The sequence below is a fragment of the Nipponia nippon genome, unplaced genomic scaffold (assembly GCF_047370975.1).
Source record: "Nipponia nippon isolate SJK-2023a ecotype South Korea unplaced genomic scaffold, ASM4737097v1 scaffold_14, whole genome shotgun sequence".
Taxonomy (NCBI): Eukaryota; Metazoa; Chordata; class Aves; order Pelecaniformes; family Threskiornithidae; genus Nipponia; species Nipponia nippon.
Window position 1 is genome coordinate 13,270,462 of NW_028262330.1, and position 24,528 is coordinate 13,294,989.

General features: G+C 46.7%; 1 protein-coding gene across 1 annotated transcript in view; it reads right to left on the reverse strand.

Annotated features, from left to right (window-relative positions):
• Positions 1 to 18,509, reverse strand: part of DNAH9 (dynein axonemal heavy chain 9) — a 174,845-nt gene extending 156,336 nt beyond the window's left edge. The window contains exons 1-14 of the mRNA XM_087751325.1: positions 18,415 to 18,509; positions 17,116 to 17,242; positions 14,649 to 14,801; positions 13,516 to 13,641; positions 12,593 to 12,832; positions 11,332 to 11,492; positions 10,074 to 10,230; positions 9,128 to 9,232; positions 5,892 to 6,049; positions 5,436 to 5,574; positions 3,900 to 4,187; positions 3,212 to 3,422; positions 808 to 935; positions 209 to 317 (exon numbers count right to left, since the gene is read on the reverse strand). Coding sequence (XP_087607451.1) covers positions 209 to 317; positions 808 to 935; positions 3,212 to 3,422; positions 3,900 to 4,187; positions 5,436 to 5,574; positions 5,892 to 6,049; positions 9,128 to 9,232; positions 10,074 to 10,230; positions 11,332 to 11,492; positions 12,593 to 12,832; positions 13,516 to 13,641; positions 14,649 to 14,801; positions 17,116 to 17,202 — 2,062 coding nt within the window. The 5' untranslated portion in view covers positions 17,203 to 17,242; positions 18,415 to 18,509. The remainder of the gene's footprint in view (positions 1 to 208; positions 318 to 807; positions 936 to 3,211; positions 3,423 to 3,899; positions 4,188 to 5,435; positions 5,575 to 5,891; positions 6,050 to 9,127; positions 9,233 to 10,073; positions 10,231 to 11,331; positions 11,493 to 12,592; positions 12,833 to 13,515; positions 13,642 to 14,648; positions 14,802 to 17,115; positions 17,243 to 18,414) is intronic.
• Positions 18,510 to 24,528: the final 6,019 nt, after the last annotated feature.

Below are 24,528 nucleotides of genomic sequence, written 5' to 3' on the forward strand. Positions count from 1 at the left end.
TGATGACAGCTCCCCATATGGATTTGGGGTCAGGATCCTCAGTTTGTCCATGTGCTTGAGGAACCTACCGTGTCCACCAAAGGCAGCTGTGATCCCAGGTTGGGGACTTTCAAGACAGACCAAGTTGGACAACAGAAGACTGGTTAATGGCACTAGATCCTACTTGGTCCATGCAAAATCCCAGTGTGAAGCTCAGGGCAGGACTCACCTGCTCTGGACACAGTCGCTGGGGTGGCTGTGCGCAGGTGGCTGATCTCAAAGACCAGCCGCATCGTTGGATTCAGAGGGATTCTTTCATTGCTTGCCAGGGTCAGCACCTGCATGTAGCAGATAGACAGACAAACTAACGCCTTCCCCAGGAACAGGAATAAAAAGCATTCAGCACTTTGTACTAAAAAGCTTGGTTGCTGTCAGCCCAGTTCCTCGAGGCAAAGGAGCTGATTTCTAACAGACAGTAGAACGATCCTTCTCTTCCACAACCCAGAATCAACAGCACTCCCTTAGCGTGGGGAAAAAAGGCGTAGCATTATGACCCCACTTTATTTTTAAAGGGCCTGAAGTTATGGTCAGGACATTTGTGGTTACTCATGAGCCCGACTCTCCAGGAAAGGGAAATTTCAATGAAAACACGCGTTGAGCTATTTATTTCCCTTGTGCACCTTTTTCTTTATGCAATATTGTTTGGTATATCTGAAGAAACACAATTGCATTATTCTAAGAGGTGTTATTTCAGCATCTGCATTTCTCCTAGGCTGAATCACACCACACAATCAAGGAATACCTGCTTCTTTAAGTTATATTCATTACCTTATTATCATCCATCACAGTATTAAGAGATTCAATCCACATCGGATCAATATCTCCATCTAGTACCATCCACTTGGGACCGTCATGTGTGATGTTGGCCAGCTCTCGCATGATTGATGAAAACAGTCCTGGGAGGGTGACAGGAATGTGTTGATGAACACTGAAGTTGCCACCTGCTCTAACAGTTTTCTCTAGCAACTTACTAAAAATTACCCTAATTAACACTTTGCTCTTAAGCATTCAGAGCTCCATGCATCTGTACATAATTATTACTATATCATGATATGGGTCTAGTCTGCTTTGAAGAAAAAAAACATTATCAGTTGCCACCACTGAAAATGACTGCAGACCTACACACGAGCTTCATTCCCACCAAGAATCATAAGGGATAAGAGAAGTGAAGAGCAGATACTCAGAAGCAAAAGAAGGCATGAGTTACACAATGCAGAGAAAGCCATCTGAATATGCCTTGGAAATTCTTATAAATGTTTTTTTGTGGCTCGAAGTATATCAGGGAAATCAAGATGCATTAAACGCTGGGTCATGGCTTTAGTGAGATTGAGGGGAGAACAAGCACAGAATGACATTGAATGACAGAACAAAATGTCAGTAAAATCAAGGAGACAGAGAGGATACAGTGTCTCGAGGGGAGTAAATAATGAATGTTAAGAAGAGCAAGAAGGCTGGGAATAGAGCAGCAGTACTGCAGAGCAAATGAAAACTCCACAAAACTATCGCTCTTCTCTACATGTGAAAATACCTAGGGAGACGCTGGTCTTCATGAAAAAACATCAGGCAAACATTAAAAAAAAGCGTCTCTTCTCGTGAATTGTGACAAGCACACTTTTTTTTTTTCTCCAGGACAAGCTATTTCTTTGTGATCCAGGTCAGGAACAGCTAGTGGCATTATATGACTGAAGACAAAGCTTGTGCATAACAAATGCAGAACAGCTCACCTGAAACAGGTATTCAATTCTGAGATCGGGTCAAAAAAAATAACACTTCACTGGCTCTGCCTTGACTCAGTTCCTCACATGTTGGACACATGCTTTGGAAACCGCTCCAACATCATTAGTATCAGAAACAGCTACTGTCTCATACACACCACGACAGCAGAGGAGAGAAAAGTGCCTCTCTCCTAACCCTGTACATCCACACCTCAGAGCGGTCCTGGGATTTAAAAGAAGAATTGGGTTCTACAAAGAACACTTCGAGGATTCCCTTGTGGGACCTTTTCCCACGTAACATATATAACCTTTTCAACTCCCGATAATGAAAGGAGTGACAGGATGAAAACAGGAAGAGGAAAAGAAGGGGCTGACCCATAAGGGAACCCATCATCTCTTGTTAGGCTGTGGTGAAGGTTGCCTTGCTGGTTTTTGACAAGAAGAAACAAAATTTTCAGGAATGGTTAATGCAGAACATATCCGCCTTGAAACCTCAGGGAGGAGTCCCATAAGCTCCCTTGAAACATTACAGGCTAGAAACCACCGGACAGCCACCTGTAAAATGTCCCTCCTGCCGTTTGGTGCCACCCGCAGTCCTCGATCTGCAGTCACTGCTGCAGCCATTCTGCAGAGTTCAGGCTGTATCCTGCACTTCCCTCTGTCACTTTGATTTAGGGTCCCTAATTACAATTAAAAAGAGATTAACCCTGGCACTGGAGCAAAGTGGGGGGTCAGGAGGGGTCCGTGGCGGAGGCCAGGGGAGGTGGGTGGCAGCTCATCTCGTGGCGGACTTCTGGCCAAGGATGATTTATGGCAACGTCTTCCCTTACCTCCCCCACACCTCCCAAACCAGCTGCACACGTAAATCAAAGCTGCCTTTACGTATTAGTCACAACCGAACATTTTTACTCCAGATTTCTGTAATCTTTCAGTGAGTTTTAAATGCTCATCTTATTTTCCTCAGGAGCAATCAGGATCAACAGACTGGCAAATGCTGGTGTAGTACAGAGATTAGGCAGCAATATTAAGTGGAAAAACACCACTTTAAGGCTGCTGCTGTGTATGCTACCAGCTATGGAAACCTGGGGTTGGCACATTTTGGGGGCCCCAGTGCACACTATAGGGCAGGAGGGAACTCTCTTCCATCACCAATCCAGGCAACCCTGAAAAACTGCCTGCCCCATTTAGGAACTGGTAAGTGTTGGTATTAATGGACATGATAATTATTCTTATGGCAATAGGATAAAGCAGGTTGATGCTATACTTCCCATTTGAAGATCAAAACGCTAGAACATCCTGTGTATCCCTTCAACAACAAACTCTCACATGGCTGTGAGCAGCAAAACACCTGGGCTTTCAGACGGGCATACAAAGAACCAGTCATCCTGCTGCTGCTCAGGAAGTTCATCAAAAATATCCTTCTTTATCTACAGATTCAGGCATGAAAAGACATTTACCATCTTTCCATTCTCTTGTTGCTGGGTTAATGATGCCAAAAAGCTCATCATTGGTGACAGCCTTGGGGTTAAGGTCTGTCCAGACAGGACGTCGTTTCATTATCTGGTAAGTCTTGTTCAGGGATCTCATCACCTGAGACTTGCCCGTGCCTGCGTTACCCACCACGAAGACAGAGTGCCGGACCGTCAGCAGCTCCTCCAGCTGCACCACCTGGGAAAAAACACTCCCAAATTTTAGACAAAGATGCCAAACAGAAGTTCAGATCTACAAAATAGCTCCCGTTGGGCCTCTTCTTTAGAAAGATGTGACCCAGAGACACAAACGGATTTGACATTGAGTTTGGTCTAGCTGCGCTAATCACGATGGGTGAAATCCTCAGCTTGCAGACAAACCTCCAGCACTATTTATATCTGACAGGCATCAGCCGACGAGGCCCTGCTCTCCAGGGGCCACGCTTTCATGAGCCTACAAGAGTTAGCCTCTTTGTAAACTCAGGGACTGAGCCACTGCTGGCTTTAGGGGCAGTTGCAACCTCATCAGACCCAGCATAGCTGACTCTGTCCTCCATCAAGGTCTGCCTGCAAGGGGATTATTGTGCAGAGCCCTCTTTGTAGAAGCAAAGATCGTTGAGAAAACCCAAATGATTGGATGGTGGTGTAGGTACAGCTGAAGATTGCTTGGTCTTACTTTAAGCACAAAGTTGTCCTCAGCCTGCAGCCGGAGGTCCAGCACAGCCTGCCTCACAAATGACTCAAAATTCAGGTCACGCTTCCGAGGCACATCCAGCGCAGGGAAAAGATCCCCAATCAGCCCCATAAACACCGGCATATCATCGGTCACAATCTTGGGGATGTTAAAGTCACGAAGTGAGCGCATCAGAACCTGGTCTTCGGGTCGCTCTGGGTCATCTCGTTTGAGGGAGCCAGCGACAACTAGCACTGACTTGATTGCACGCAAGCCCCAGTCATAGTGATCCTACACAGGGGGAAAAAAAGAAAAAAAAAAAAAAAAGGAGAGATGAGCTTATGCTTAGACAGCACACCACCATGCAGGGGCAGGAACCAGCAGCTCCAAACTGCCAGACAAGTCAGCAATGGAAATACATCCAAATCCATTATTTGCACTGTGGCCAGAGACCTCCACCAGCCTGAGTTACCTGATTTCCATTTCAGTAGGTGAGATTCCGATCAGGGACAGTATTAAAGAGTCAAATAATTCAGCTGTTCGTACTATTGCGTGGGCTCAGAGTTGGCAGTAAGACAGCAGTAGGGCTGGCACTCTGGAGACCTAAGCAATTTGTTTCACCTAAATCATAAAGCAGCTAAAGCAAGGCCAGCCAGACCCTGGATCTGCAGGAGCTACCAAGGTGAAAGACTTGTTAGACCATTATGAGGCCCCAAATACCTAAGTTTCTCCATCCTGCCCATCACAAGATTACCAGGCATGTTTGGTCCCAGAGGCAGTCCACCAAGCAGGGGCCAGTAAGGACATTGTTGAAAAAGAACCACAAAGAGGCATGAGAGGAACTCTCAAGCCAGCAAGCAACTCTTTAGATGTCTGCTCTCTTAAGACCCTCCAGAGCACAACTCGACAGCTGACTGCTTCGTGCAGGAGCCCACGGCTTCCACCAAGCCCTCCAAAACACAACATAAAGTTTCTGTGAGAAGGCATCTCCCACCCAGCCTCATGCTGGCACAGCCAAGATCAGGTTTTCCATCTAGAGTCCTGATTCCACTCTTCTCTGGACCCAGCTTTGATCTATGTAAATGATGACAAGGAAAAAATCTTATTAATTAGAGCTTTGCACTGGAAGTGACCCTACTTGGTCAACACCTGACATGACAGGGAACTGTTAGGCTGAATTCAGAGAGGGACAAACATCATAGACCCCTTGCAGGCAGGAGAATCAGTAGGAACTAAGAGACTGGAAAACAAAGGGTCACTGAATACTACCCCAAACATAGTGTCATTTGAACCCATTGAGAAATCTCTCCCATTAATGCAGCTGGTCAAGTGCTTTTGTCCCTGCATGTCCTCCGCTAAAGCACTTAATTGGTGTGATGATCACAAACCTTCTCTTCTCCCAGCAGCTAGCACGACTGTAGTCATTAAATAAAAGCCGTGAAGCTTTAGCCATGGAAGTGAGTGGCAGAGTGCCATGTTCCTGCTGATTTTGAAGATCACAGGCTTCATTGTACCATCCAACCACAGCAGCAGGCTCACCTGCTTGGACAGGAGCTCTTTGCAGAGTTGGTACAGAGTAATGAACTTCCTGGCTAACGCCCGGGCCTCGATGAATCCCTCAGCCACCAACATAATTTCACAGATCAGCTCAAAGTCTGGCACAACCATCGCACATGGCCTAAAAAGACAGGTAAGAAAAGACTGCAAAACAAGTATTTCTTGACTACAGGTCTTAGGGGCAGTGGATTTGCAGCTTTATCTTCCAGGTCTTCTCCAGTGAGCCAGGTCACACACAGCCTTTCCCATCGCAAGGGACAGAGCTCCTTTGCCCTGCCTGTGCGTTCCCGGACACAGGCTTATTGCACAAGGCTGAAACTGTCTGTGAATCCCCAATGCAAGTGAATTCCCCAAGGAAATAAAGCCAAGCCTGGATGTTCCAAAAGACAATTTCTGCCAGTCTTATAATACAGGTTACAAACCTTGACCTGGACTCACCTGAAGAGAGCTTTTAAGTTCTCAGGTAGCTCGGTTCGTCCTGCATAACCAGGGTTCATGGTGATGAAAATGCCTACTGAGGGAACTAAGTTAATTTCCTCTCCAAGAAAACTGAAGGATTTCTTCTTCTCCCGTATTGCATCCTGCACACTCTTCACCTAGGAACCAAGACAGTGTTATAGTACTGGTGTTCAGTTATGAAAAACACACCAGACAACAGTGCTGCCTTCCTTACACTTGGCCCCATGACAACTGGGGCTTATCACTGTTTTGTTTTGGTTTTTTACTGACCATAAAAAGCTCTATACACTGTTTGGAGTAAATCCGTGTGGCAATTTCAATCTCCCATCACAATCAAATGCTGACAAAGCAGAAAAGAGAGCTGAAGAGACTGGGCAGTCAAACTGCAAAGGAGTTGTAAGAATTTGCACCATTGCTCCATACGACAAAGACAGACGTGGGGGAGGAAGAGCAGCTCAGGAGAAGGAAACACCTCCAAAGCTGCCTGTGTCTCACCTTGGCTTTTGACATCACCTGTAGGACACTTCTCAGGACATCTCATAGCAAAAATACCACCAAAGGCTAAATCATCTCTTTCAACTTCCCAACCTAGCAGGAGGTCAGACACCTGAGATGAGATGCAGGGCTGTCCAGGTATGCACAACACAGCCAACACCCAAATGCAGTCCCAAGAGTCTCACACAGTACAGGCCCCTGATTCCCTCCATCCATCTTCACCTCTCCCCACACACCACTGCTCTTCCTGACAGCCCCAAACCCTCCTGTGCCTGCTCTGTTCCTTGACTAGGCCCAGAAGACGAGCGGCACTTCCCAGTAAAATTGGCCTCAGCTCAATTGCAAACTGATCGCTTGATATTGCTTTTAAAGATTTTGGGACATCAGGTGCTTAATTTAAAACCAAAACCACAAGGCAGAAGCTGTAAGACCTCCCCTGACACCTTCATTCACTAATATTGTATTGTCTTTTATATTTGCCTGATTGCAGCTTTGTTCTTCTCGTTCCTCACCTTCCAAAGAGAGCAAGTTTATTAAAGCTAGATCACCTTCTTGCAAACAGCACTTCAGCAAGGGAGAAGTCTCTCTATATTCACTACTCTAACCTTACTGCTGTTTGCCATCTTAAAGTTAAGCAATTAATCGAATTTTTCCCTGTAAGGAACCATATCGACATTAGCTGCATGACTAAGACAGCCAATTATACATCGCCATGGTTACACTCCTAATAGCAGCCAGGAGACATGATGATGGAATGACAGCCGGGCTGCTTTCTTCAGATGCCACGCTCCAGCCAGGAGCGAGGGAATCATTAGCAGTTGAGTCATATCTGGGCTTCTTTTGTTCAGCTTCCCTTTTTATTTTAAGATCCTCAAAGACTTTTTTTCAATGACAACTTTAAACTAGAACCTGACGGAAGAGAAATTGAGAGGGAACAATACATAAACTCCTGTACCCGCCTGGGGCTTCTTCGGGATGTCACGTAAGGTACCAATTATGAGAGAAAGAGAGATGAGCAGAGTGAGGAGTTCATGGAGGGGTTCAGAACAACGTCTTTGACCGAAACATTTACAAAAGTGTAGAAACTTCTGGGCTCTAAATCTTTCTTTCTGCAATACCAAGCCCAAAAGGGGGTCTAGGAAGAATTCAGCACCTCAGTCAGACACTGGGATCCTAAAACCTGCACTCAGCTGGCACTTGGGTCCAGAAGAACTTAAATACTTCAGCACATCAATTTTCAGCACTGAAGTCCCCCAAGGCTCAAAACTTTCAGTTCTGCCCATGTCAGAGCTGTCTCAGTCTGGACAGTGCGGTTAAGCACCCACCCTCTGCTTAGACTCCCCTGGTAGCTGGATTTACCTGGCATTTTCAGAGGGTACCAAAGAGATTTAGGATCTAGCCAACATCCAGAGACAGCCCTCCTTCAAAGCAAGGGCCAGAAGCGGTAGCAGGGCCTGCTCTCATCCTGCTGCCCCATGGTTATACCTGGGCTGTCCCAGACTTCAGCCCCTGCCAGAGAGGATTCACAGTGCTTACCCTGGGTGTCCCCTCACCACCCACTGGGCAGACATGAGCAGGGTACGGAGCACCTCTCCTCCTGAAGTCCTTTGCCTTGTGTAAAATATTTCCAGATTTCCTCATTGGCCAGTAAAAGGAAGGAGGAGGCAAAGTGCCAAGATATATATATAAGCACAAGAAAACAGGACTCTCTAGCATGATGGGGAGGGCAGCCTTCTTTCCAGCCCTTCTCCAAGGACTGCTGCTGTGTTTTACACGGGACTCACCACTAAAAAACTGAATGGTTAAACTACGGAGGAGACGAGACATCATTCTACAGGGAAAACACCTATGCATAGCTGGGCACAGCTCAAATAGTTCTCTCCTGGCTTTAATCCCATGCTGTCAGGGCATCCTAGGCAAGCACTTAAGCAAGGGCTGCAGATCTGCTGCAGGTTCCAGTTACCAAGTGTCACCCGGCTGACACCAGCTTTCAGGAGTACTGCACTGCACCCACGGGGCTGCACGCAGTCCTCCTAGGAATTATGCCCCTCGGCTGCGAATACCCTCTAAAGCCATTTCACAGAGCTCTCGTTACAGACACTGGAATTAAATCTACAGCCATATGAAAAGAGAAGGACGGAAAAAAGACCACACAGTCTTGGTGACAGGTAAGCATTAAGAAAACTAATCTTTAATGTATTCTTATTTGTTGAATGCGACACACAACCTGTGCCTGACTGGAGGCAATAAGTAACCCCCAAAATCCAGCAGGCCATGGATCTGCCCCAAATGCCACCCTTCGCCTCCATGAAAATTATTCCCTACATGGCAGGCTGAGTAGCCATAAGTCAGGGCTCTGCCCTAAAATGATACGCTGCAATTATCTAAAGCATATTAATGACACGAGTGTCTTCCTCAGGAGGAACAGGTACAGAGCCATGGCATATACTGATCTAGGAAAAGATGCTATAAAGAATTGCCTCAACACAAATGCTGTAACTGGGGGAAGAAAAGAAGTGACAAAAACGTTTGCAGTGCATCACTGCTACATTTTGTCAGTGCTGTGATATTCATGTGATTAATCTTGGGATATAATCCCTCACCTGCCTACACATGGAACTGAAACCAGCCACATGCACTTTCCATATTTACCCTCGCTCAAAAGGCTGCAGCACGGCTCTGCCTTGTTTGTATTTATTTACGAGCATTTCTCCACTTACCTGTACAGCAACCACAGAAAGGACCTCAACTGAGATCCTGTTAAATTCATCAAAACAGCCCCAGGCTCCCGTCTGGGAAAGGCCTTTGTAAATATTCCCACAAGACTGGAAAAAAAAAAGAAAAATTACAAGAGTGAAATCACAAATGGAATCAACTCCAGCAAAAAATGGATTTTATTTCCCAGGCTGTTTATTTATAGCAATTTACAGTCTATTGTGGGTATTTAGAAAAGTGCATGGAAACAGCAGGCACAACTCAATTATAATATTTATAGCTCTGCACAGTTTGCCACTTGATTTGCTAATTGCACTTTCTCGATATATCTGTGCACTAGTTTCATTTAAAGGTCACCTGTGCTGAATTACTGATGGCCCTGCTTCCTGGGAGAGCCCATAAGCTGAATAAAATATGATCCGAGGCTACCAAAATCACTGTACCGTGCCAGACCGGCAGAGAGCAAGACTCAGCCTAACAATTCAGCGTTCTGCAGCGGCTGAAGGTTCACCGCATTTTGGCCTTATTCTGGGAGAGGATCCTGAGAAAACCCGGACAGACCCTTTCCCATGCCAGGGCCTGTGAGCCTGCGGGCATGCCAAGAAGAAACAACTGGGGTCAAAGTATCAGCACAGGCTCGATCTCAACTGAACAGGCCAAATTTTTTGAAGCATTTCAAACAGAATTTAACTCCAGAAAGGAAGGGAAAGGTGTTATGAGGCAGAGAGCACAGATCGGGTCTCTGCCTCCTGAAGAACCTTGTGCAAGTTTTAGAGAAGAAAAGGGAGGAAGAGAAAAAGGTGTTCAGCAGAAAGGAATGTAGCAGGGATTTGAGGAGAGGTGACGGATCAAAGCAATCTCAGCTGGATTACTCTCATCCTTCAGGTTTCATTGGGCCACAAGCATCCCCAACCCCACATGACGGCACTGCGGCCGAGGTGGGAGCAGTACCTTGTAGTCCATTTGCTCGGAGCAGTTAAACACATACACCATGATGCCCAGGGCTCGCCCCAAATCTTTTGTAGTCTCCGTCTTGCCAGTGCCTGCAGGGCCCGCAGGTGCTCCGCTCATGGTCAGGTGCAGCGACTGGGTCAGGGTGATGTAACATCTTTCGCACCAAAGGATGAAGGAAAAAAGGAAAGAGACTGAGATTGGGTCCAACAGGTCACTGTTGGGCTGCAGAGAAATGGCACTAGGGAAATGCACTCAGGAGAGCCTTTCTTCTGAAAAGCTGTACATGAGCATGTGCATGTCTAAGCTGAAAGTCCTCTTGGGCATTAATTACCACCCCTGCCCAGCTGTGTTTTCTCCAAGAGATACTCGTCTTCCACCAGGACCTGCCCAACCCCTTCACATCCAGGTTGTGCTTTCTTTGGATCTTCATACTACTCATTGATATTGGGCATCTCCCAGACAGTGCGAGAAAAGGTTGGCTTTTCTGAAAGACCTTCTTCTCGCTTCCCAGTGCTCTTCAGCCCAAAGGATCCCATTTCCCATCACTGACAGAAACCTGCTCAGATGGCCTATGAATGATCCCACTCAACACTGCAGCAAGCCCCAAAGCTTCTCCATCATGCTCATGATGGACACCATGGAGGTGCCCACATGTGGGTGTCTATACTCCCTGTATAAGCTACAGAGCTATAGTCATTATGGCCAACAAAACTTGATAATGCATGGACACTTGGCTCAGCTGACTAACACGTGGGACTAGAGACACTTCAGATGCTCCTGGCTACTGAAATGTCACACAAGGTGGAAAGATATGGCAAGGGGTCCACAGGAGACTTGCATGGTTCTGGATTGGCAGCTGGAAGCCAGGTGGGACAATGCAGAGCATCTCAAGTCACCCTAGGTGTCCCTATTGAGACAACTGAACCAAGTGGTAGATGTCTACTTCAAGACAGGATGAAAGCTTTCTAGACTCACCAACTCTATGGGAGGTGGACATCTTGTGCACAAACACCCACAAGTGAGCATCTTAATCCGTGAGCTGAATCCCACCCTGGGATCTGAGGCACAGATACCAGAGGGTACCACCATCAAATCACAAACCAGGTGAGAGTTAGAGCTCTGCCACTGGATTGCTGGGACTCAGAGAAAGAACAAGAGGGATGCGGGTGTCCAAACTGAATCCATCTTTGGTTGGCAGCTCTTTCTCTAACTGTGTGGCAAAGCCCAGCTATGATGGTGTTTCCTGGGCACTTACCTGTCAGTCAGTGGAGTGATCACAAGCCGAGGGGTATTGCCAAGGTATTCATAGGAGTACAGGAACTGGGCATCACAGATGTTGGCAAAGCAGTGCCGTTCCTCATCCGACCATCTGTGCCGGAGCTGTGACAGCCAAATGAACGCCTGGGCATTGTCCACCTGCAACGCACCCACAAGCACCATCACGGGAAGGCCAGGGATGCCAGGCACACACAGCTCAGGTGCCAAACACTGACTGCAATTAAGTTTTCATCGGGGGTGGACTGGTCCTCACTGCAAAGGCAGGTGTGGTGAGGAAGGTCACCTCCCTGTAATGGGGTGAGAAATGTCACCTCCCCATCTCCCATCAGTAGAGGGTAGGAACCAAATTAGTAACCACATTGGTGGGAGAGGAAAAAGTGAATATCCAAGAGAAAGAGCAGCACAAAAAGACTCCTGAAGAGGCACTTTAAGCAGCAGCAAGCCGTGAAGAGGCTCTTATAATGCAAAAGAGTGAGAGAAGGAGCAGAGGCTGTCTAGACAGAGAAGGGGCCACAGACAGCAGCAGGGAAACAGGCTGGGGACAGGGCGACAAGGACAGCTGTGGCCAGCGCTCTCTGCACAACCTGCAGGCAGGCCCAGCAGATGGACCACTTCACCACAAACTGAGCCAAGGCACCACCAAGCCCAGCTCAGCCTTGAAGCCAGAAACCCTGCAACCTGCCTCCGAGAGGACACAGATGAGGGTAAAGTCACAACCCAGCACACTCAGGGCACCTTCCCACCCACGTGCAGGGCTGGACACTTGACACAGCCTCAAGGACAGGGGAGTGGTGTGAGAGAGGTGTGCAGGACAAGGGAGTCCCAAAGGAGTCCCTGTGGCCTCACACCAGACCAAGGAGGCTACAAAAAGAAAAGCCCAAATGCTTTTTCTTACTTTCTAAAGACATAACTGAGACTGCATCCAGCAGCCTCCCAACACAATGCCATCATCTACCAACACGTGCCTTGGCAACAGGACACAGTGCCACGCTCTCACTCCTGGTGTCAATGTGGCAAGTACAACAAGCCCCTTGGCATTGCATGGCCATGATACAGAACAGCACTGCAGGCTTACCGTGGCTTTCTGCCTCCTTACCGCAAACATTGTAGAAGTAAATTTAGTCGTGTATCTCCCACTGAGACAGGCAGTGATTTGAATGGCCTGTGGTTGATCTATCACTCCCATAACCCCCGCTCCAACGCCCAACACAGGACCATGCTGAGCTGCAAACACAAACCTTCTGTGCTATCATCTTTGCCACCACATCCCGAGCATGCACATCGATGGTGCATATGGTCATGATTTTCTGCCTGTCACCCTTGGAGAGCTGCCCAATCAGCATGGTAACAAGGGTGTTCAGCTGGGTCACTTGCTTCTTGTGATATTCCTTCATCGCATTCTCGTAGCCTTCTTCCACCCTGGCAAAGGCAATCCCAACCTCGGTTGTCCACCAGATCTGGGTGCAGCAAAGAGCCACCTAGGGAAATGGGCTGGCTCAGTATCAGGGAAAACACCAGAGCTTCCTTGCATTCAAGAGTGTCTGACCCACAGGGAGATCAAGGATGAAGTATGTATGACATGAATTTAAGTATTTTTTCATACAGTAGTCACAGCAGACAGGACAACAGGGATCTGCCCCGTGACATTAATTTAAAACATCATATCATTGGTAGACATATTTAGCAGCTACTTAGTAGTAAATCAGCACCTTTCACATGCCTGCCACAGCAGAGGAGGAAGAGATGGAGACCACGAGGCCGTCAGAGGTGCACCAGAGGGGCTCTTTTCTCTCATTAGGCCTTACCACTTTCTTTTCCTGCAGCACCTCTTGCTCTTCTGGGTGCATAGACTTCCCATGACCCACAGAGTGCAGCAAGCACTGCCCAAGCCCCCAAGCTCTGTCACCCAGCCAAGAGCATATCCTCCCTGGAGCCCCGATCAGAGCATGGAGCTCAGCCTGGAAACTCCATCAGGAGACTGCCAGGATAAAGGCCAACTCATCCTTCCTCCCTCCTGGACAGCACAGTAGAAGCCAGAAACGTCCCCATCCACAGCTAGAGGCCATTACTGAAAGAAGGGAAGGGCAGGACTGAAGGGGAAGCCAAGCACTGCCTTTCCCACATGCCAGCCTGAGTGGAGATGAGGAGCAGTGGCAGATACCTGGGCAGGGTAGTCAAAGAGCCACTGTTCCCTCGGCTTCTCCTCATAAGCCATGATGGCTTCTGTCATCTCGTCCCTCACAGTAGCTCTCATGCTGTCTAGTACGTGATTCAGCCAGACCTCAACCTGGAGACGAGATTAAATCACAGTAACACATTTGCTCTTCTTGAGTGCTTTTGGTAATTAGTCAAGATAGGGAATGGGACAAGCATTTCAACTCTTCAGTTAAACAAGCCTCAGAGCCTCCTTCAGACTGGGTGGATTTAGCCAATTCTGGTACTGCAGGATTAGCATCTATCTCCAGACGCCAAGAGTACAAGGCAGATTTTTCTTGAACTCCAGCTGTAGGAGAAACCAAAATGAACTCCACCAATGAGTAATTTAGTTCAGCACATTCCACCTCCAGGCCATGACAGAATCATTCATGGGGCTTGGGAACAATCTACCAGCAGCAGGAGAAAGCTGCTGCCAAACTTGGGAACACAATTCCTGCTGAATTTAGTATTTCACAGGCAAAGCCTTCACTGAGAAGATAGTTTAACTGCAGCAAGCTCCATCACTGGGGAGCTCAGTAGCTGGTATTACATACTTTAGCTTCCTATAATAGTCCATGGAGAAAGGTGCAACTACAGGGACAGATAAGCTGAGCAGTAGTTTGATTCTTAAATTTTGTACTTTCACTCATCCTATGAAAGAAGGAAGATCTGGAAAACAGGAAAAAAAAGCCTTCTCTTTCAAAAGATACCCATGCAGAGGTACTATGGAATAGCTTAGTCTATTTTCAATCTGCATCCCCTCCCTTATCGAGGATATTTGTAACAAGATGTAAGACTAACCTTCAAAACATCTTAGAAAAATTCAAATTAAAAAAAACTAGTTAGAAAAAGGTGACAGCCCTTTCTCTCACTGTGGGCTGTGACACCTGTGCCCCACCTTAGTGAGGACTTATCCAGAGCAGGACCAACAGCTGTGGTGTAAGGAGGAATTAAATTACACATCACTTCTTCCAGCCTTTCTCATGCATAAAGGAAGAGTAGTGAAGCTCTAAAATGTCTTGGCAACAGATGCCCACACAAGGGGCAGGAGAGCAGACTCCACTGGACAGTTTTGATAGAGAAGGTCTTCCCTCTCACCTGCCCGCTGCAGTCACAGGGTTCACTGAAGCTGACATATTCCTCTTCCCTACTGTACATTCCCAGGCCAACCTTGGTTGCCTTTTGCTCAGAGTCCAGCTGGAATTTCATCTTGGCCAAGTTGTCAAAGAGTTTGGAAAGATGACGTTGCACCTGCAAAAGGAATTGTATAAGTAAAGCAACGGAGACAGGACAAGTGGAATGGAGATCACCATACATGTCACAGGCACAATCATGTTCAGAAAGCATGATCTTGGACATCTTGGTAGCACCACATCTTCTCATACACAGCCAGGATACTGCCAAGGCAAGCCTCTTGCTGCGTCTCCCAATACTTCCACTTATTTCTACATCATTTAGAAAACAGACATGCCTTAATAAATCCTATTTCCCCACTGGGAAATCTTCCATAGAGGGCAAAAGCACAGAAAACATACAAACGTTGCATGACCTCCTAGCCCCAGTTTCCCTACACGTAGTAATGAGAGGTCTCTAGCCATTGCTTATCCTATTCTCAGCACACTGTGAAGTTTTCTTCACCATGAACCTTTCTGTTTTTTCACTACTAGAAATCAATTTTGTGCCAATGAAAAGTCCTGAATTCTCCTCCATGGAGAAGAAAGACCATTATTTCTGCCCAAGACCCATGATAAACAGCTCAACAACCCAGTCCTTCTACAAAAACCCCATCTTGACCAAAAGCACTCCTCCAGAAGGAAAAGAATAATTCAGTCTTGTCCTGTTCACGCCTGCTGACTTTGAAAAGCCAACAGGGAGATGCTAGCATCACTGCTGCAGGCTCTCAACATCAGCACTTACCTGCTGGGCGCTGAGCAGGTTACCAACGCTTCTTCTAGATCACTATGTAACACACAACAAAATCACCACGTGTGTCACACATCACTGCCAACAAAGGCAGGCTTCTCCCAGGACTGATCTTCCCATGGCAAGGGTCAGCTCACAAAGCTGCCCCAGACAGGAGTTGCCTCTCTCAGTGACAGCCAGAGACAGGGAGACAGACAGACTCCCATGGGTGGGATGAGAAATGAGAACAGCCCATGACACCCGGTGCTCTAATACTTTCAGAGAAAGACAGGGGGATTTATCTGTTTAATTCTCACTGATTCACAAAGGATTACAACACTCCCTCTCACAAGCTGTCCTGCAGGTGGACATAGCTCGGTAGTCATCTTATGCACATTCAAGCAGGGCCAAATCCTGGAAGGTGCTAAGTACCTCTGAGAAGCAATGGGCATTCAGCTTCCCCCCAGATAAGCATATCTCCTTTCAAATCTTAAGTAAACCATAGGAACCTTTTCTTACATCTAGAAGTTTCTGCACACAAATCCCCACTGTCCGTTCCCAGACCCTGGCCAGTCTGCAGGGCTCCAGAGGTACTCCAGCACTTGGTGCAATCCTGCCATCGGAGCCCTGAATACACCTGAATCTGCGCAAGTTCAATACCCAGTTCAAGAGGATAATATCATTGTGTATTTAATCCTCCTTTAGGAATTACCAGACTTTGAAACTACCGTGGAAAGGCTGAGAGTGTATCCATGTATGATCCTGTTTGACATTTACTTTGATTTTACTGCAAATAGTTTTGAATAACAGAAAACACCAGGAATTTCTTCTTACTCCATGGAGCATTTCAACACAGTATCTTTTCTTTGCTACCTCCACAGAATGATCCAGCAATCCACCAAAGTCAACAGGAGGAATGGTGTATTTGGAGTGATTTCCCCACACCTGGCATTCAGGCACCATCCCCAGAAACCCAGCCTGGAGAGGAGAAGTCTCCTCAGTCAGATGGTGCAGAAGCCCAGTGCAGGAGGCAACCCAAGAGATCTACTTGTTTGCTTTGGCCATAGCCACTGTCTGACCACCAGCTGTCTTATCTCTTTCAGGTTGCGTTCTTCTCTCCCCCTGTAATCAGGACATCCCAAAGGCCTTTGCACAGGGGAAGGAATAAGTGGCTGACTAGCAAATGCCTCTTCTGCCTCAAAAAGGGAACTCTCCAAGCCATGAATTGTGAACACTTCCACATTTGAATGCCCAGTCTGCGGCTCTTTCAACAGCAGATACTGTTTGGTGGCACCACAGGTTGGGGATCCAAGGTCAGCAACAAGTTTTGGCTGAGATCCTCAAGAAAGATGGTTTCCTCCAACCTCACTGTATCCCAGCAGAAACAAAACCACTGTTTTTATGGCATCAAAACCATAGCTCTACTCTGTGCAATGCTTTCAGAGCCATCTGCATGCATCACCAGGGTTAGATCAGACAACATACAGTGAACATGTTGCCTTTCAAAGATGGCAGATGAAGACCAGCTGTGAAAGAATTATTATTAATCCAAGTGAGAGTGGGAGAAAAAGCACTCAGGAAAGGATAAACTACAGGAGAGTCCCAAGACAGCATCTTCCACCGTGACATTACTGACAGCTGGAAAATGCAGTACAAGGCTTACCAGCTGTGGGTTGGTGCCATTGGAAAGAATATCCAATAAATCTGCAGAAGAAATGAAGTAAAATCTGGGAAAGGCCAACCTCTTCATGTCCAAATATTCAGCCAAAGCCTTCTCACACAGAGACAACCTGGGGAGACAAAGCAGATAAACAGAGCCCAGGAGAGGTGGGTAAATATCTTTTCACATTTCATGCTACAGTTTGGGTTATCAAGCAGATTCTCCCCTAGCATGGGGAAATGCCAGACACGAGCTAAGCCTGCAGGCTGGTCCTCTACAGCATTTTCCAAACAGATCAACGTAGCACAAAATAATTCATAGATTTCTCTCCGCTCCTCAGGATCAAACAGCCTAAAAGTCAGAGAAGCCTCATAAAAAAGCAGAGAAACACAGGTGGAAGAAGAGGATAGAAAGGGTTTGCAGTCTGACCTACTGTTTTAGACAAGCTTATAACTGCCAGAGGTGATTTCACACTGGGATGAAAGTTTCCAGACCTGCTTTTATTCTGATGAGACGCATTTTAAAGTCTGATTCAGACCTACTCAGCTTTTTGTGTTTGCAAAGCCTGAAAGGAAACTTGTTTGCTCCAATCTAAAATGAATCTTTCAGTGTTTACATGCTAAACTGCTGCTGAGCTTACAAAGTTCATAAATAACACGCAGCCAGTCCTCTGTGAGGAACATTGGCCTTATCTGATTAAAAAATAAAATAAATCTTTATTTTAAATGGATAGTTATTACTGACACAACAGCTATCATATTAACTTTTAAGTGTGTTCCAGATAGACGAGCTCATATGTTAAGTGAGAAGTGTATCCATCTTGGGACACTAAGGTCTTTCTCACAGAATCTAGTTATACCATGCGTCAAGGGTATACACGCAGAGATAATTTCGTAAATTAAAGAACATGGGCTCAGCTCTGCTGCAGATATCCCTGCTTGGACTGCTAAATAGATATTTATGACATTGTATTTGGGGTGGCAGTAAGGCTATGTGTTATTAAAGCCAGCTGAATGCCTAGCTTTGTATGTGTGCAAATCAATATTCAGGATGAGAATGTGCACGTACACAAAGCCAGACTCCACTCTGGGGGCTTCAGGGTGATGGATCACAAATAAAAAGACTCAAGAAAGATCAGAAATGCTGCGACTTGTGAATGCAAGGAATGCACAGTCTAGGAAGAAAGCCTCGGAGCACAGTTTAAACACACTTATTAGAGCTGATCCCAGTCTCTGCCAAAATCCTGGGATTTCTGGAGTTCTACCTACCTACTCTGAATGTCCTCCAGTTGTTGGGACAGACCTGGTTTATTGGTGGCCTCAATTACATTTGGGGTTTTCTGAGCTTCATAGGCCAGTTCTTTAAAATCCACATCAATCCCTTCAAAGCGTTTGGAGTCCTAAAAAGCAATACAAGGAACACATTCATGGTAAAACACTAATTTTGTGCTAAAAGATAATGTTCTCTGGGTGCTGTCCTTGGGTTGAGGGGAAAGACTGTCTGCAGAGAGTCTCCTGTCCAGTGCAGCGGGACCTCTCCACCATTTCAGAAGGGCTCTTTCAGCCATGTGCCTGAAACAAGTCTCTGATCAGGCACTCACTGCCTTCTCACTGTATCCCAAAGGGGTCGTGTATAAAGTGATCCATGCAGAAGCCAATGCCTAAGACCAACCATTTTCATGGGACTGAATTCCCCTTTGCATGTCTCCTTATAACTCTTCCTCTCCCATGCCCAGATGAAATACCAAGTTTCCCTGGCCACAGCAGCAGCAGATGTTCCCATATGGGGGAAAGGCTACCGACTCCATGTGAGTTCACTCTTCCCCTCTTGCTACAAGGTAGGAGTCCCAGTGCCCATCTCTGAAACAGGCACGATGACACTTGCAGTGGAGAGCCCTTCCTTGCTGTAAGACCATGGAAACCCCATGCTGGCAGCAGAGGAGCATGCTGACAGTTATGCTTTGCACCTAACAAGGACCCTGAATTTCTGGAGTTAACAGCGAAGAAAAAATAAAGCTATGTTCAAAATGTCTCTGCTCCTCCCTTCTTCCCAAGCCAGGCCTCCCAAGTGAGCCAGGACACTGAATAAAAGTGCTCCCAGCTTTCCTGGTAGCACTTCCATGTTAACCTGTGTTCAGCCCCGGTAGCAAGCCCCTGGCTGGAGGGTTAAGCTCTCCCTGCCCCCAAGCCATGTAGCCAGCTTCAGATGTGCATCCCATGCCCTGCCAGCACATCTTCCCCCAGCCCTGGATGCATCCTGAGGAGGTTCAGCTTCCAGAGGCTTTGAGCTTCATCTTTTCTTCTCGGGAAGGGAAGAGGCTGCTGATTCGTGCTACCTGTCAGATGGGTATTGAGATACAGACAGCTGCCCAGTAGGATGCAGATTTAAATCATGATGCGATTTCATACATGCCATTAGATAGCTGTTGGATATTAACAGCTTGCTGGCACATGGTACAGCCTTCGGGGCACTGATTATTAGCACCTGCATATATTGCCCAGTAAGCAAGGGATGCCCAGCGCTCTCCACAGCAGGAGGAGTAGTCCAAGCAGACCAGAGTGAAGGGATGGAGACAGGGTGGTGCCTTGTCCAGGTGTCACTGGGCTGTGCACACCCCCTCTTGGGTGTCAGTCCCCCGGCAGCGCTGTCAGTGATGCTGCACGCGGATGGGGACAGCAGTGACACAGACAACTGCAGTTCACTCGTGAGTGAAAGGCAGGTTCTTCAGCATGGCTGCGAGTGGTCCAGCGGGGTCGGCAAACAGCTTGGAAGATTTTCTTAATAATCAAGGGAATCTGGAATAAGACTGGAAGCTGAACTTGAAGACACTCCCGAGGAGGTCACCAATGACAGCTCCGTTCCATTTTCCAAAGCAGGAATAGGAGAACAGCTGCTCTCCCCCTGCACCAGCGCTGAAGGCAGGGAAGGGGATGCTGCCAAAACTGCCTGGTCCAGCTCTGGTTTGATGATTTGCAATGTCTGAGTAATTATCACGGTCCTCTCCCCTCCGAGGAAAGAGGGAACATGCCTGCAGCACTGAAGGAAGCTAGCAGCCTCCTGCTCAGTCTCCAGGAACTCTATATTTGCTATGCAGTGGTGGAGGGGAGAAAATCAGCTTCTCAGCATGGCTCAAGCACAACCTACAGTACAAAAACATCCTGGGGCAGCACTAGGGAAACTACTGTAGCACTAAGGGAGCCTCCAAAAAAGCAATGCAGCAGGAGAAAAGCCTTGCTTTGGGGAACTTGGCATTATAGATAACCCTTTTTAATATAATGGAGGCTCTTCTTCAAATTCCAAACAGCAAAAAATAGTATTTGGGTTTTCATACCTCAGGAAGCTGTGCCCGTATGTCTTCTGAGCCTATGAATATACTCTCCAAGTGAGACCATGTATGCTGCACTTCGAACCAGAGAGAAATGACAGAGTCCGCGGTGGACAGCTTCCTCTGCCATGCAGACACTTCCTCCAAGAAGAAAGCAATATATTTGGAAGTCATTAAATTCTGCAGCTGCACCTGGTTGTCTTCTAAAGTTTCAATGAGCTCCTCATCTGACTTCAGCAATGGGATGTTCATCCGGGGGTGAGGCTCATACTGAAACTCCATGGTGCTCCAAGTCATTTTTAGCTCCTTCAGGACTTTCTCCATACTCATTTCTCGCACTGCTTTGTCCACAATGCCACGAACTTCATCCTCAAAGTTATGCAGGTTGAGCTTCAGAAGGTCAGCCAGCGTGGTGTCCGAGTCCATCGCAAACCTGACACCCGTCATCTGCATCAGTTGATTCCAGTGTCTTTCTCTAATGGCAGGATTTTGAAGTTCTGCCACAGCTTTCAGGGCCATCAGCATGTTCTTCACCTTGCTGTCCAACCCGGTGAAAGCATCCCATGCCCTCATTTCCTTATCCAAATTCCGAATCCCTCTTGCAAACTTTTTACACTCCAGATCCATGTTTTCCACATTAATATCCACCCATTTGGTCGTCTGCCAGTCATCAAGGCTAGCGTTCACAAGGGTGATCATATCCCAGAGCTCTTTGAGAAGACACAGTTCCTTTCTGCACTGCTTCAGTTGTTTATAATCTGGCACCATGACTTCAAAGAGACCAGCTGATTCATAAATCGAGGTCATGGCTGATTCCATTTGTTTAATCTCAACGTGCTTTGCATCCAGCAGTTGATAAGGCTTTTCTGTGTCAAACCTAGAAAGAAATGTTTATTCTTCATAAGTGATATTGTAACAACTTCTAAAGAAAACACGAAACAAACAGTGCCTCTAAGAGACAAAGCAGAGATGAAACGTCTATAGTACACATTGATGGTACAGCCACATGGCACTACTGATGCCACCTTAAAGCGATATTGTGCACTCACCATCCAAATTCAATCTCTTGCTAACCCTGGACAGTGTTCCCAGGAATAAAACACCCCACGCGTAACTGATACAACACTGAGAGGCAGGAAATGTATGGAAGGGCTCGAGCATACATCCTCAGGACACTCGGAGATTATCCCGTAACGCTTTTTTCCCCTCGAGGCTTCTCTGATGCTATAATTTGCCCGTACCTGAACGGTGCTTCTTTCCGAAATCGCTCTCTGAATCTCTGCTGCTCAACATCAAATGCCGCGCAGCTCTTGCGCACAACTGTCATTTCATTTGCCTGCAGAGGAGCCACATGCTGTTTCACAGCTATCGCCAGCTTCTTTATATTGTTCCATTTTTCTGGCAGTTCCTGCAAGCAAAATTTAAATGCTGGTAGGCAGTATTTGGTATTTGATATTTGATATAAGATGCATCTGATCTGTTTATGGATAATCACAGAACAGGAAAAGCAACTGATTCCATGTCTAAAACTGTAAGGAAGTTTTGTTGTGATGCGAAGGCTAAATACACAATTTGGGATAAAACTTTACCAGTTATTCACAATTTTGAAGACTAATGAAGACTGACAGCTTATAACCGACTGCTCTGATCATAAAAACATGTTCAATAACTTCAGAAGAAGGGTCCCAGACTAGCTCCTGGGCTCCCAGGGTGGTTCAATGCTTGAGAGAGAACAGTGATCCTAACATCAAGCCCAGTGGGACCTGGAGCCTGCTGGGAGAGGCTGAAGGCAGGAAGATGGGTTGCAGATGCAAGTTCATCAGATCGTCTGGCTTCCCAGAGCTAATTAAGAAACAGAGCTTGGGAAATTTCCTGCCAGCTCTTAGAGCAAAGAAGGTGTCACACCAGAAGGCCTTCTAGACAGCTCTCTGGGACAAATCCCTCCAGCCTGTGTATATAATATTAAATAAGACTGGTTTCTTTCTCAGGTCTGCATCCAAGCTGCAAGTGCACAGCACTGCTGACAATCCACCCTCTGGATTTTCTTCAAAAAGGGATTTTATTTCTTCTCACTAGGCTTCTTGGGCCATGTCCTCAGCCCAGACACTGACATCAGCCAAGGGCTCTGCTGTCCTCAAGTCCCAGTTCTTTGCTCTTAGAGAGCCCACCTCACCATGTACTGTGCAAGCCTACAGGAAAGACTTTGGGTTTCTTTTCATCCCAGTTGACATAGTTGAGGAGATTAATGGAGACTCACCAACACTACGGAAAGAAGGGAAATAACCTGGAGGCAGCTCTGAGGCAGCAGAGACAGCCAGAGCAGGGCCAGTCCCTCCTGAGAGGCCTCTTTCTGGCACTTTATATTCCAGTCTCAATAGAAATCACTATCCATGACCACAGCAGGGCACATGTGGAGCTGCATCCTTGTCCTTCTCATACAAACTACCAGCTCTGCTCATCCACCTCCATGGCCATGGAGGGAGTGGCACCTAGAGGAACTTATTTCTGGTTTTCCCACCATGTACAGGAGTGAATGAATCATTCAACTACATGTTGCTGTCACTTGCCAGAAAGAACAAAACTCTTTTGTTATCTCCTGCATCTGAATGGCTGCCCTGCATCCCTCATTTCTTCTATCAGAAAAATAAATCAGTTGTTTGAGTGTACTTGCACAAACAGACACCAAACAAGCAGTTCTCAGGCAGAGGAATTAGCAGAGCCAGGTTCCCCGCAGCACCATGTTTTATGCTGGACTGAAGCTGTTGCAGCAGCCACAGCATCCATGTAATGTAGCTCTCCTGGTTTTCAGGGAGTCTGTAGGAACCTAGGTATCTTTAGGACCCTTAACTATTCCAGATTTGTTGACTTGACCACCCATGGATCACAGTTGCACAAGCAGAAAACCAGGGGATTGATAAACCCCACTCAGCTCCCATCCAAACCTGCAGCATAGAACTGGACCCTTTGCTGCCCAGGTGCATAAGGCAGGAACATCTCCCCAAAAGGTCCTGCTTTAAACCTTGTGTCCTACACAGACCCCTCTGCCCACAGCACCCCATGGCTATAGGGTGTCCATCAACATGTGGCCACACGCTTCTCCACTGTAACATCTTGGCTATTGCCAGTGCTTGTCTCCTGTTTCCCAAGGTGGCTGGGCACCTCGCAGTCTTTTCTAACCTCCATGTCATGGTCCCCTTTCCAGAAATGAAAGGAATTCCCAAAAGAAAACTGATTTACCACAGCCAGATGTGAAAAGGTGCCAAAATTCTTTCATAACCTGCTCCCAGTGATTTCCTCTGGGTCAAGCAGATTTGGTGTTACAGACCCAGTGGAGGACTGAATTCCTGTGAGAAGGCAAGTCCTCTGCCAACATTATCCTTCCCATCTCCACAGTTGCCAAGAACTGGCTTATTTAAAAATAATTATAATTCAACCTAATTAACAGATGTATTTGAAAATGCATTAATTTTTTTCAAGAGTAATCGCTGGGAGTTGGAGCAGGCAATTCTATGTTTTTCATACATAACAAAAGGCTTAATCTCTGCTTTAAAAGAAAAATCTCAATATAACTCCAAAATTTAGAGCTATTAAGGCACATCCCACAATAGCAAAATACTATCCACTGAGGCCCTCTAATGACAGGGAATGGGGTCTTAAATATTCCTGCAATGCTCTTAAGCTCACACTCTCTTTGATATCTGCTACTTGCCAAATTGGTGTGTCCACCACGAGTTTTCACCCACCTCCAGTTGCTTATAGACTTCCTCCGGCAGCTGTTGCTCATATGTCTTCAGCAGTTCGATGGTTTGCTTCAGGGGCTCAAACATGGCATCGGTGACACTGTGCCTTTCTTTAACAGCCAGGAGATGACCCATAATCTCCACCAAGCCATCATAATCGCCTTTTTCAACCTTTTTGCTCAAACCTTTATCGGCAGTTCTTATGAACTCATCAAGGTCAGCCAAGCTATATAACACAAAGCAAGAAAGCACAAAATGAGAGCAGCTGCTATTGAAATAATTATCAGCCTTACACCAGGCAGCTGGACTGGCACAAGCAGGGGAAAGGCCTGGCTAACCCTGTCCACCGCA